At 43.9% G+C, this 14,670-nt stretch overlaps 1 protein-coding gene across 1 annotated transcript in view; it reads left to right on the top strand.

The window, feature by feature from the left end:
• The window catches only part of PRKCQ (protein kinase C theta), a 128,655-nt gene that overhangs the window by 56,151 nt on the left and 57,834 nt on the right, over positions 1 to 14,670 (top strand). The window contains exons 5-10 of the mRNA XM_087420853.1: positions 2,284 to 2,446; positions 3,746 to 3,777; positions 3,874 to 3,959; positions 8,886 to 9,015; positions 12,495 to 12,604; positions 13,579 to 13,696. Of these exons, the coding sequence (XP_087276979.1) occupies positions 2,284 to 2,446; positions 3,746 to 3,777; positions 3,874 to 3,959; positions 8,886 to 9,015; positions 12,495 to 12,604; positions 13,579 to 13,696 (639 nt within the window). The remainder of the gene's footprint in view (positions 1 to 2,283; positions 2,447 to 3,745; positions 3,778 to 3,873; positions 3,960 to 8,885; positions 9,016 to 12,494; positions 12,605 to 13,578; positions 13,697 to 14,670) is intronic.

Below are 14,670 nucleotides of genomic sequence, written 5' to 3' on the forward strand. Positions count from 1 at the left end.
ACAATTTGTTCATAGCCACCCAAGAAACATTTGTGGTTTGATTGACTACAAACAAGTGACAGATTAACCTAAATAAATAGATTAGACACCATTGCTATAAAAGAAATAACCAAACATATAAAAACCAATGAGCTTATTCAAGCCAATAAATAAGTAGAAGAGCAAATTACTTCAGAAATAAACATAATAAATACCAGAAGAATTCAAAGATTCTGAGATTTTACACATGTATGTTCTTGTAATGATTGAAATGGTTAGAGGACAAAGGAAGTCATAGGAAGGAGCAAGAGAATACATTTCTAGAACTCTCTGACATTTTTAAAAATTTACAGTATTATAGTCTAATGCACAGACTATTCTAAATATATATTTATATTTTAATTTACATTTATATATTATATAAATATTTATATAAATATTCGTGTATGTATAGTGTGTACTATTATATCCATGATAGTCTGTGCATTCGACTATATATATAATTTTTAAGATAATTATACATGGATAATTTTTTACAATAATACAGATGGGGTTCCCAGAATAATTCACTTCCATATCCTAAATTTGAAAGTAATTTTATGCTTTATTTATTTCATTTCATGTCATCTGGACCAAAATAGAAATGAGTCAAATCTTGCTGACAAATGACCCACTGCACCAGTCACAAGTTGTAAATAGATCTCCACATTTATACCAGAACTTGTGGAACAAGGCGATTGCCTCATTGACTCTAAATGTAACCCCTCATTCACCAAGCCTAATTTATTTCCAGCCTAGTTTCAAATAAAAATACCTATATTACCTAACCTTAAAGTATTAGGCAAAGCATTATGCCCCATCTGTGGAACTCTTTAGATGGTTACTGGGAATGCTCTTTATCTGGGGTTTGGGGTTGCCATAAAACAGACCTGTGGACCACTGCAGAGAGGACTTGAGTCTTAAAATGTGTCCTGGGCCTTGGCTGGACTCCTAGGGAGAGGTCTCCATCTACACGGTCCCACCTGTGTCTACCTAATGCATTTCTAGCCTGGCCACTATTTGGGATACGGAAAATAAAGTACCTTGGCAGGGATATTTGCCTCAAGTGTGTTGTCACATCTCTGTCACTGCCTAGCCAGAGTGCAAGTAATTTAGTTTAAATATCATTAACTCTTTATATTTGTAAATATAAGCCCCTTATTCTCGCTAAACCTCCATTTTTTGTATTTATAAAAATAAAAGAAATAGAATAAGTAATCAAAGAATCTTCAAGCTGTCACAGAACTACAATTCTAGGAGTTATAATCATTGAACTCATTGTCCTCATTTTAGTGATGATGATCATTTTTGTTATTTCTCTGTTGTTCACCATGCCATCCTCTCTTGCATGCTGGAGTTTTCATCATGCTGTTTAACCAAGACGGCCTTGCTATTGCGTGTTTTCATTGGGCGTGGGCTTCAGCCAAGGCATCACTGTTATTCTCAGAATTCTACCAGCCATTTGGGAAGATGTCATCTGGGCATAGGGCACTGTGCACAGTGACTACCAAAGTACCTTCACCAATATCCATGAGCCCAGGGGGAACTGAAGAAATGTCAATGTGATGGTTTGATGCAGATGACTAGGTAACATCCAGGATTACCTAGACAGTAAAAAAAAAATTGCAGCAATTTGTTCATGTCTGGCCCTTTCCACATTGACCAGTGTAGTCTGTAGCTGGTGCATCTGGTTTCTGTGGACATCAGGAACCAGAGCATAAACAATTTCCCAAAGTTCTTCTGCCCTCACCCGCAAGTCTGCCAAGCTCCCTCCAGCCTACTGTACTCTGTCTGCACCCAGATGTAAAGCATCTTGGGACCTAAAAAAATGCCGTTCCCAAGCTGCTGTCAGTAACCACATTGTTCTCTAGAATCACAGGTAGAAAAGTACTTGCCACTTCCTGCCTTTTCTGGCTGACTCATCATTGAGTGTGAATAGGAGAGGTTGATAAATACCTTGAAAGTTCTGACCTCTGGTTTTAAAAATTGAAGGATAGATCAGCCCAGGCAAAGAGGAGTGAAGGACTGAGCCAATAATCCAACCTCATTGTTTCAATCCTATAATGATATACCCTATGATAATTCTGTGTTATAGAATTCAAGAAAGAAGCTTAGTATTGTACCAACCTTTATAAGTACTGGGAATCTTATTGGTCTCAATGCTTGTGTAGTTCCTTGTCCATCTCTGTCCCTCACCCATCTCCCCGCCCTCCCCACCCAGCCATATCACAGAACTTCACTTTGTCCCCTATCCTCTTCCTGCAGACACAAAGGACATGAGTGAATTTGAGAATGAAGGCTTCTTTGCCTTGCATCACCGCCGAGGAGCCATCAAACAGGCTAAGGTGCACCACGTCAAGTGCCATGAGTTCACCGCCACCTTCTTCCCACAACCCACGTTTTGCTCTGTCTGCCATGAGTTTGTCTGGTACGTAACTTGGCATTTCCCTCCAAGCCTCAGGTTATGCATTTTGTCATATCCTCTTAATCCACCAGGCCTGGCACGCTCCACCTTTGGGGAGTGTGCTGGAGTAAGTACAACGTGAGAGTTTTCAGTGGCCGCACCTGGATTGAGAAGGCCTACAGGGTATGATTGTATAAAATATTTTCATAATGTGGCTTCTGTAGAGCAAGGAAGCCAGTTCCATCAGAAAAAGATTCCAAGAACTTTCATTTCTGATTAAATGAGAGGCTGCTGGGGGTAAGAGGGGAGGGACAGAAGAGGTAGATATCTTTGTCGTAAGCACAGTTTTACAGACAAAGCTGCCACCACCTCGACAGCCCAGCTGGGCTGGTACTAATGTCTGTAACAGGCAACATTTTCCATTGGAGCCAATGGGTTTAGGTGTTTACAAGGCTTGTGGGTGTCTTAAAACCCTCAAAGAGAGATGGGTTCAAGCCTCAGTAACCACATAGCACAGGCTATGGTAGAGTGGAGACTTGAAATGACTCCTATGTCTGTTCTCAGCCTCTTCACCTGTTAGTGAGGTGTTCTTCCCTCTGGGTTACTGCAGAATCCATTAATGCACAACCTCAGCTTAAGCAGGGTATCCAAAGCTCAAATAGACTTTTGATGGATTTCCATCAACCTGTTTCATCTAATGACTTGAACCTCCTTCTTTTCTTTTCTTTTTTTTTTGTGAGGCAGATTAGCCCTGAGCTAACATCTGATGCCAATCCTCCTCTTTTTTTTTTTTTGCTGAGGAAGATTGGCCCTGGGCTAACATCCATGCCCATCTTTCTCTGAACCACCTTCCTTTCTAATAGTGAGTGTTACTCAGGAATCGATCTTAAGCTTGAGAATTTATTAGTTGCAAATATTCTCAGATACTCAGAAAGGAAATAAGATGCTGTACAGATGTCTTTGCTCATCTACACTGACCTTAGTGAGACAATGAATTTTTAAGTGCAGAACATGGAAATTTCCTACTAGGAGCCCGTGACACATTTTCGGTCAGACATTTTAATCTCTACACATTTGTTTGGAAAATATGCAAATGCGAGGGAAAGCAATAGCTCCTCATTTGTTTAATTAACCAACTTTTAACAAAGCAGTTTAAAACAAAAAACACATGTTAATACTCTTGGCAAATGATAGACCAGGGCTGCTTATCAGAAAATGCTCTGTCACAGTAGGAAGCTATGAGATCTTGTTCACCTCTTAAATGTCTGTGGTGCTGCTCTGGACTTGAACACGCATAAAAATCAAACGTGTGTTTCATTGCAGGGGTCTGAACAAACAGGGCTACCAGTGTCGACGTAAGTGAGAAGGATTTTTGTTGTGTTACCCTCATTCTTTTTCTTTAGTTGTTCCATAACTTCTGAATATCTTCAGTTGCCATCATTTCTTTTCAGAATGTAACGCGGCAATTCACAAGAAGTGTATCGATAAAGTTATAGCAAAGTGCACAGGATCAGCTATCAATAGCCGAGAAACAATGGTACGTATCTAGATTCCTCTCTTTGTTTGAAATGTGAAGAATTTATCCTGACGCTAAATTCTACAGCCCACTAATTCTTTTTAATAGTGCCTGAACTTGAATCCTTAAGCTTATCCGTGGATATCAATCTCCCTAAAACCCTTTCCTTTTCATTAATGATTATTACTGAGATCCAAAACTAGGGGATGAATAAGAGAAGCATGGTAAGAATTTTAGTGACTCTACCTTTTCCATAAAAACATAATAGAACGTGGCCAGAAAGCATGGTTTTGATCAATTATCCAAGAATAACTCCTGTGTCGTGTACAGCTAGAAGTGACCGTTAAAGAGTAAATAGAGGCAGATGATTAGAAAATACAGACATAAGCATTTACAAGGTTAGTAAGAGATGATAACAGACCTATCATTCTTACATTAAGAGGCAAATATTTCAGAATGAACTTTGAGGTACATGGTCTGGGGACAAGCTAGATCTTACCCCATGGGGAAGGGGAGCTGAGCTAGAAAGCCGGGCAACCTGGCATCTCCTACCCTTTCCTCTTCATTCAACAAATATTTATTGTGTCTCTAATACATGGAAGATACTATACTGTGTACACAATGTACAGCAGAGCACAAAACAGACCTGGTCCTGCTTTTATGGACTTTACTGTAAAGTTGGGGAAACAGATAATTAACAAACAACTGTGTATAGTTTCCATTTATATTAGGTGTTGTGAAAACAGCCAACAAGGTGCAATGAGGGAGAATAATCGAGTGGCCTCCTTAGAGTGACGGTCAAGGATCTCCCAAGGGAGGGAGCATCTAAGCTGAGAGCTGAAGGATGAAAGGAGCCAGCTATGCGAACAACAGGGGGAAGGAGTCTCCAGGCTGACTGAAAGGCATGAGGGTGGAAAGAATCGGCATGTTCTAGAAACTGAAATGCGACCATGTGGCTAGAACAGCAGGGGCGAGATAGAGAATGGAACCTGCAGTGGGGGAACTTGGCAGGACCTAGATCAGGTGGGGCTCTTCTGGACCCTGAGAAAGAGGTTGGATTTTATTTGACTTGTAGTGAAGCCCACTCTGTGACTGCTGTAGGGGAAACGGTGTGTTGAGATGTGACAGTGAAAACCGGAGGTGACTGAAGGAGTCCCACCACGAGGGAAGGTTGGTGGCTTGTACCAGTGTGAGGACAGTGCAGATGGAGCAAAGCGAGCAGATTTTCAGGTAATTTCAGTGTTAGAAATGACTACATTTGCCAATGGATTGGATGCTGAGAATGAAAGAGAGAGAAATAATGATGATGCCCGAGTTCCTGTCTTGAGCAGTGGGGTAGATAGCAGAACCATGTGAATAAGACTGGAGGGAGAGATCTAGAGGGATAAATTAATATTTTGGTTTTGGATAAGATCAGTCTGAGATGCCTATGGACATCCAACTAGAGGTATCAAATGGACAATTTTATATGAGCTTGGAATTCACAAAAGCCAATGGACCAAATCTATAAATTGGGGAGTGGCTAGCATATAGGTGGAATTTAAAGCTGCCAAAGAGATTACCTAGTGAGAAGAGGGCTCAGGGCTGACCCCAAAGGAATCTAAATTAGATGTTGGATAGAAGAGAAGGAGCTTGTGATAGAGACTGAGAACAAGGGTTCAGAGAGGACTCTTCATATACTAAAAGTGTATGAAGGGGTCAGCTGTGTCCAGTACAGTTGAGATGTTGAGAAAAATGAAGGCCACATGGAGGTCTTTGGAGACCTTGATCAGAGAAATTTCAGAGGATTATAGAGGTGTTTGCCTCATTGACCAACACTGAGGGTTACTGGAAGATGATGAAACAGCCTATGCATTAGATGACTGGAAACAACCTATGTCAATATTGTCAAGAAGATTAACCATGAAGGAGATCACTGAAGTTGAACAGTAGCTGGAGGGAGGTGAGGCACAGGGATGGAAATGCTCCCATAGCCAGGGAGAGATGAGAGATGGATGAAGCTAGAGAGAGAGGGACAGCCAAAGCAGTCAGTCTTGGCAAGAGCAGAAGAGGTCCAAAGCACGCGTGGAGATGGGACTCTGATGGATTGACAGACAGGTCATCAATTGCACCAGGAAGGGAGCAGGAGAAGATGGTTACAGATGAAGGTAGGTTTGTAGGTCAGATGGCTGGCAGATGAGGGAGCTTCCTTAGACAGCTTACATCCTCACTGAAGTCTGAGGATTGGGGGAAGGAAGAAAAGAAGGCAACAAGTGGCTTTGGGGAGAAAGGAGGATCTGTGAAATAATTCTCTTAGAGATTTGGGAAAGGCAGTAGGATCGCCGAGCACAGTTGAAAGTCCACTTGAGTTTGAGGGGGCCGACTTGCCCAGGTATGTGATTTTCTCCAGCAAAGGAGCAGGTACAGAGAAGGCAAATTGGTTGAGTTCTTCCAAAGTAGAATTTCTTCTACAATTTAGAGCCAGAAAGGGATAATCTCATATTACAAGTGACTCTGCTAAGACTCAGAGAGGTTGAAGTGGTTTGTCCACAGTCAACCACCTGTAAGTGGCAGTGCTGGGACTAAAATTCAGATCTCAATCTCCCAGGCCAATGTTTTTGTTTGTTTAAATCAACTTGCCCCCTCCCAACCTGCCCTCGTTGCTCCCTTTGCTTGATGCCTTCAGCTTTCCTAGAAAAATCGCAAATTGTAAGCATGACTGTTAGCCTCAATGGCTAATGTCCAATAGAAACAGAATGAGAGCCACAAGTATAATTTTAAATTTTCACATAGTCACATTAGGTAATGGAAAAAGCAACAGGTGAAATTAATCTTACTAGTATATTTTATTTAACCCAATCTGCCCAAATATTATCATTTCAAGATGTAATCCATATAAAAAATTAAGGAGATATTTTACATTATTTTCTTTTCATGCCAACTCTTCAAAATCCAGTGTGTATCTTACACTCACAGCACATCTTTTCACCACCTTGCAAGTGTTCACTTGGCCTATGTGGCTAAGTGACTATCATTTTGGACAGTACAGATCCACAGTCTTTCCCGGCTGTAGCTTGAACCATCTGGGCTTGAGTTCAAGATTTGAGTAGAAGCCTTCAAATTGTTCATATTTACATGGAAACGTTTATATGAAACGAGTTCTGAAAATTATTTTTTCTTGCTTGAAAATGGCTAGAGTAAGTGCCAAGCAACTTTTAAGCAATTCTAAACAGCCATTCTGAAGACCCAGTGCTGATCAGTATCCACAGTGGGAACATTAAATATGTCACTGTTATTGACTAAGGCTTCTTTGCTGTGTGCGTTCCCAGAGGAATTGTTTAATTAAAAACTTCTGCAGACATCGTAAGTCTTAAGTAAATAAAACTTTTTATACTGCACAACAATATCAATATTCTTCCCAGGAATCAAACTGCCTGATTTTTTTATTGTTGTTCATGTGACAAGTTTGATTAAAGGAGAGAATTTAAACTCTGGAAAACTGTTAAAAATAACAAAACACCTGCAATGTATCTACTGCCACCATCCCTCTCTCATGTCCCCTCTCCCCACCCCCTGCATCATTATGTTTATTTTGGGAGAGAAAAGACAAATGGTCAAAGAAGATGGGCTCTGATTCTGACTGCCAGACCCACAGATTTCCCAGCTCACTTGATAGCTGTGTGAGCTAGACAAGTGTCTTGCCCTCTCTCTGCCTAATCTCCTTATCTATCAAATGAGATACTAATACTAATAGAGGCTACTTCAAAGGGAGTATTTGAGATAGCATATGTGTAAAAGATAATACATGTGACATATTTGTCCACAGCATCTGGCAGAACTGTTTACCTGCCTCTGGCCTCCTCGGTTCATGTGTAACGGGTGTGAAAATGCTTCACACGTTAGGTTCTCAAATGAATAAACCCATAGCAATGTTTCCTCCAGATGAGGCATTATATGACTTCTTCAAAAGGATAAAACACTAGTTCTGGGTTGAAAGAGAAAAAGAAATATTTATATTAAAATAGGATGGGAGGGGTCGGCCCTGTGGCTTAGCGGTTAAGTGCGCACGCTCCGCTACAGGTGGCCCGGGTTCGGATCCCGGGCGCGCACCGACGCACCGCTTGTCCAGCCATGCTGAGGCGGCATCCCATATACAGCAATTAGAAGGATGTGTAACTATGACATACAACTATCTACTGGGGCTTTGGAGAGAAAAAGAGAAAAAAAGGAGGAGGATTGGCAATAGATGTTAGCTCAGGGCCGGTCTTCCTCAGCAAAAAGAGGAGGATTGGCATGGATGTTAGCTCAGGGCTGATCTTCTTCGCCAAAAAATAAATAAATAAATAGGAGCCAGCCTGTGGCGCAAGCGGTTAAGTGCGTGCGCTCCGCTGCGGTGGCCCGGGGTTCGCCGGTTCGGATCCTGGGCGCGCACCGACACACTGCTTGGCAAGCCATGCTGTGGCCGCGTCCCATATAAAGTGAAGGAAGATGGGCACGGATGTTAGCCCAGGGCCAGTCTTCCTCAGCAAAAAAAAGAGGAGCATTGGCAGATGTTAGCTCAGGGCTGATCTCCTCCCAATAAATAAATAAATAAATAAAAATTAAAAATAAATAAATAAATAAAATAGGATGGGAAGTGCAACATTTACTTATGCCCCATTTAAATAAATAACCCTAGTCCCCTCTTCCTGAAATGCTAGCCGGTCTGTGGGGGTGCCCCAGACTCCAGCCGACTCCGGGTTACCTGATATGTGTCTGTTGCACGCTTGCCCCTTACTGAGAGGAGTTAATGGCTGCCTGCCTTCTTTGGACATGATTATCAGGCTTGACAAGTAAAAATTATAGTTTAAAATACACATCATTCCAGTGTTTTTCTATCTCTGTTCATTATGCTGAAGAATCTGCTAAGACATCAAAAGTTGGGAACCCAAGGATACGCGTGTGGTCTCACGTTCTTCTCTTGTTCAGTTCCACAAGGAGAGGTTCAAAATTGACATGCCGCACAGATTTAAAGTCTACAATTACAAGAGCCCCACCTTCTGTGAACACTGTGGGACCCTGCTGTGGGGCCTGGCGAGGCAAGGCCTCAAGTGTGACGGTGAGTCTAACGGGGAAGGAGCTGGGCCCCAGTACAGAACCCCGCCGTGGGCTGGAGTCCCAGCTTCGATGGAGAGCATAAGGCAAGGAGGGAGGATGTAGATGGCTGACTTCTCCAACCAGCCTGGAGGAGCCAGGATCATGAATGAGAAATTGCCAGGACAATAAGCCACAGCTCTTCGTCTCCTTCCATCCCCAGAACCCTGAGCCTTGTATCCCAGATGAGTGCAAAAGCGTTCCGGTTACATGTCAAGGCTCCTGGCCCTCTGCTTTCTGTTGCGCCCGTTCCCAGGGAGAAAGGGAAACAGCGTTTCTCCTCTGAGTGGTCCCCTTCCCTTGCTCCTCTGAGTGGTCCCCTTCCCTCGGACCCACCCTGCCGTCTCCTCTGTGTTCTGGGCCTGCCCCTCCCTGACTCTGGCAGCTGCAGCTGTGCTGTGTCCCTGCCGCTGTCCTTGGCACCAGCCAGTAAGGTTCTTCCTGTCGTCCCCTCAAGGAGCAAGCCCCACAAGTCTGCTTGGCTGATGGATGGTCCTGCACAGAATAATTCTGGGACTTAAGCTGGAGAGTCCATCCCCAGAGCATGCTGTGAACTCAGAGTGTCCAGCGAGAGGCCCAGTCCACTCTGCCTCTCTGATCCTTCCTCAAAGGCTGGCATTTCAGCAGAGGCCAAGCCTGCAGCTCTTCTGAGTTATTCAGATCCACCCTGAGATAAAGCAAAAAGGGCTTTCTTGCTCTGAAATTCCAAGTCGCTAAGGCAATAACCTTTAGAAACTGAGATGCCGTTAGGCCAGGATTAGGGAGTAGAAAGGAAAAAAATCCCAAGAACTAACAAAGCACTTCTGCCTTTTGAGTCTGGGTGAGAGTAGGGACAGGGCCCAGATAACATATTCAAAGAGGACTGTGTCCTGCTGCAGCAAAGGCCTTTTATTTTGAATTATTAAACATAGATGCCGCTATATTTTTTCTTGGCAGCCCCATTTTAATTACACCACTGGCTAATACATGTCTTAGCGTTTAAGTGATCAAGGTGGCTGATGTAAGGTAAAAGGTGACCTTCACAGCCTCCCCCTTCCTCATCCCAACTGCATTCACATGTCTATGGAGCCTGGAGTGACATCTCGGTGGGGCAGAGGGGTGAGGTTTTCAAATCATTACTGAAGAGAAAACCCACGTGTGGTCAAAATTCACCTAAACAATCCCTCCATCGCCCAAAAGTACCACTCTGCACTCTCCTCTCTACCCCTGTTCAAGAGGACGTGGGTGGGCCTGGTGTGAGACAGAATATGGTTAAGAGTTCATGGGCAAGAAGTAATTGCAGAGTATTCTAAGTGTACAAACAAGAGATGAATAATCGAATGCCTGTACAGGGGCTCTCCTATTCCTGTGACAGTCCCCCGTTCAGGCTTCCTGTCCCTGCCCCGGCACCCCACTTGCAGAGGCCACGCTGGTCCCGACAGTGTGATTACGCTCTGAGCTTAGAACCTCCAGAGGCTTCCTCTGCATTATTTCACGGCCCACGTGCTGCTCTGTTCCGTCCTCCTAACGTTCTTTCTTCTCCATTCCATTCTCTTCCTCACTCTCTTCCACCTCCTGCACTTCAAGTGGCCCCCTTCCTCTTTTCTCTCATCCCCTCTCCACCCTCCCTCCCTTTCCTCCCCCTCCCAACACCCCCAACGGCCCTGTGTGCTCAACCCCTCATGTCCTGGTCTTCAGCTCCCCTCCCACCTTCCCCGGGCCTCCTTCTCCCTTGCCCTTGGCCTCACTCCCTCTGCATCTTGCTCTCTTATAAGCCACCTTCTTAAGTAGAGCCTCTTTTCATCCTAGCCCATCTCCTTTCTCTCTCCACTACAATTCCCATGAAAATCGTCATAGGAAGGAACTATTTACACTCACAGAGACCCAGCTCTCGCCTAAGAGGTTAGTGACAAAGACTTATGACATTGTCGTAGTGGAGAGGCGGGCATCCCTCACGACTGCGCTTCAGAGACAAGCTCAGATCTGGGTACAGTTTTAAGGAGCAAAATAAAACTCCCCAATCCCTTGTCTAAATCCTCGCTAACTGCCTGCCTTTGCCTTGGAGTGATGAGTAAGGAGATGGAGCTAGGGGCGCCCAGCATAAACCTGCATAAACAAGTCCAGGGGAGTCGTGCTAACAGTGCAGAATTCAAAGGGTGGAGAGCCGCCATAAACAGCATCTTCACTGTGTTAAAAGATTTCACTTCGAATGGATTTTTATGATTATATCTTTGCATGTCTACTGGGACCAGTAATAGTTTATACTTATTTACATAGAAAATGCTGTTTTCTTTTGTTTTATTATGAACCATCTGAGGAAGAGTGGGCTAGTTAAAACTAAAGGTGAAGGCTGCTAAAATTTCACCTAAATATTTCAATATATATTTCATTGTAATAAATAAAGAGAAGTTGTATTTGGTGAGCACCTACGTGTTCGATGCCAATCACTGGGCTGAGTTTTTTGCACACAAGTGGGCTGGTGATAAGCAGATATGTTTAAAACTGCAGGATTTTATAGCTTCTCCTGCCTGGTTCCATTATAACGATCCCTATTGATACACTTTATAGAATCAAGTTGAGATCTATATGAACTTGAGATCAGAGTTCTGTCAGCTGGAGTTTGGAAATCTTTGTTAGCTTTTTTTTTTCATTGTAACGGTGACGTTTCATAAGCAGAATTTGAATTTTCTATAACTAACGACACGATGTAATAGTTGTCTTTACACAGACACCCAGGTGTGCACAGCGCCCCCCCCCAATCCAAGAAGGCTCACGTGGTCACAGTACGTGGAGGGCAGACCTTTATGGTGCTGTTTTCAGGACTAATGAATCAGAATACTCCCCCGGAATCGTAGGTCTCAAAGCTAAAAGCCTACATAGATTGTTTAGTTCAGCCCAACCCTCCCATATGGTGAGAACAGGATCTCCAGGCCACTTCTCCTCTGCCACCCCCGCCCCTAAACACATACACAGACACCCCCCACCATCACAATTTCAGTCCTGCAGGCTGAGGCGGCACCTTGGGCTTCTGCCTAGAGGGTAGAGAAGCTCCTCACAGCCCACATGGGAAAGGGGATGCTTGGGCTCTGGTCTAGGGTGATGAGTGAACGACCTTCAGTTCCAGCATTGCACATTACCACCAGTGAAAGCCAGCATCAGTTTTTCTCTGCAATGGCACAGTCTAAATGCAACCTCCCCTCTCGACAAGGCTCTGGTTCTATCTCAAGTGGGAGCATCTGGTCTGTGTGTGCCTGTTTTGGGAAGGGGAGGTGGATGCACGGGGGCATGGTAAAAGCACTGCCCTGACTAATTTATCTGTGTTCAGTGTCTCCATCTGCTGGGAAGATGGGCCAGGGATTAGCCAGTTGTTCCTTTGACAGATGTGTACCTGAAACAGATCCTGTGCACAACCTGCGGAGGTTGGTTCTGTCGCTCTTCCTCACGGTGTCGCTTTCTTCCTTTCAGCATGTGGCATGAATGTACATCACAGATGCCAGACAAAGGTGGCCAACCTTTGTGGCATCAACCAGAAGCTAATGGCTGAAGCCCTGGCGATGATCGAGAGCACTCAACAGGTAGGAAAGGCTTTCAGGTGACAAATTCCTGCAATTTCAGTTCAACAAGGACAACTCCATCCCCTCTACTCTTTGATCTGCAGCAACTCTGCAGGACAACATGGAGTCTGTCTCCCAGCACTTGCTTTGCCCCTTTCATCTTCAAGCCCATATCCCCCCTTTGAGATATTCTTTTAATGCATTTGTATTATATGGATCTTTATAAGATCTTAAATTCTTTGTGGAATGGGGCAGGGGCAGAAACAAATAAATTCATAAAGTATTGAGGGTTCATTGCCAGCTTTATACCTATATGCTAGGGCTATCTGATAGCCTTGGGGAGGGAACACTTATTGGCTGGAATCATCCCTACAATGCCCTCAGAACACCGAGTCCAGCGCAGCTTTTGTTTTGCCATTTACTAGCATGCTGAATTTGCATATCCAAGAATAAACCCTCGTTAAGACTTGGTGTTGCCTGTGTACGCTATGTTTCCATCCATTGGCCTTCTGGTCTTATCTCTGATGGGATGATGTGGATAGCACAGGAAAAACCAGTTAGCCCTCAGGAAAGTATGAGGGAAGTGAGTATGTTCTGCTGGTGCATCAAATATGATAAACTCTCAAAGGATATGGGATCCTAAAAGAGTGCTGAAGGGGGCTGGCCCGATGGCATAGTGACTAAGTTTGTGCCCTCCACTTCGGCAGCCTGGGATTCGCAGGTTCAGATCCCAGGCACAGACCTATGTACCACTCATCAAGCCATGCTATGGCAGCGTCCCACATACAAAATAGAGGAAGATTGGCACAGATGTTAGCTCAGGGACAATCTTCCTCACCAAAAAAGGAAAAACAGTGCTGAGGGAAAGAAGAGCTTTGGTTATCCTACGCATTTAGTAATCTTAAATGGCTTTCGTCCCCGTGGACAGCAGGCTGAGCTGTCCTGTCAGTGGTGGGTGGGTAGATGAGCGGTCTGACTCTTTCTTTGTAATCTAGGCTCGCTGCTTAAGAGATTCCGAACACATCTGCAGAGAAGGTCCAGTTGAAATTGGTCTCCCCTGCTCCATAAAGGGTGAAGCAAAGCTGCCACATGTACCAGCACTGGGGAAAAGAGGTACTATCTTGACTTGTGGTAGCATCAATGTCTGTAATTAATCTTGATCAAACTTGACCTGAGTCTTCTGGATTTCAGTTCTCGGTTTACCTGGTCAGACAGATGATACTTTTCTATTTTAAAGATTACAGACCTAGCCACCAACTCAGAGGCTCCTACTTCTTAGAAATGAAACCAAAATACACCCCATTAGGAAACCTCTATAAGAGGGTGGGAAGTGGGGGCAGGCGTGGGATAGGTCTGGGGGAAACAACTGCACATTTTCCTTAGAATTTTAGAACGTTACTTCCTGTCACTGTTAAACAGCTTTACAGAAATAAATCCACCATAAAGCTCAATGGTGGGAATACTACAGAAGACTGTCTTCTGCACCTTTGAGACTTTTCTGGGAAGTTTGAGTAGAAAAGAGGACGACGGGACCCAAAGTCCTTAATGTTTATGACATTAGGGAGGTTTATCCAGCCTACTGTTGAAAGGTCGCTCATGAGCGGATATGACCATGTGATTCTGGGGCCCCGAATAGTTTCAGCATACATTGTAAAATACTTATTTTCCTTGGACTTAGGGAGAATATGAAAGATAAACGTAGAGATTGAAAAATAAAAGCAATGTTATAAGGAGGCAGGGGAAAGATTCCAAAAAAGTTTTTCTACACCTCCTCTGGCATTGGGTGATAAATAAATCGACTTAAAGATTTATAAGAAAGGTTGGGTTAGACTTAGGAAGGGTCTCCAGGCAGTGATGTAGACCATGTCTCAGAGATGCTCAAAGCAGCAGCATCTTGACTTGAAGGCTGGTGAATGACCCAATTTGGATCTTTAACCATCTGCTATCCGTGTCCTCTTCCCTCCCACACTAAGTCGTAGAAATTGATGCCACTGTGCCCACGAGCCACGCAAGCAATTGGGGATCATTTTTCCTCAAATTTGGTTAAAATCCCTATTGGCCCATGATTTGACATTATTAAAAGTGCT

The sequence above is a fragment of the Ceratotherium simum genome, chromosome 32 (assembly GCF_057802395.1).
Source record: "Ceratotherium simum simum isolate JZ-2026a chromosome 32, ASM5780239v1, whole genome shotgun sequence".
Lineage (NCBI taxonomy): Eukaryota > Metazoa > Chordata > Mammalia > Perissodactyla > Rhinocerotidae > Ceratotherium > Ceratotherium simum.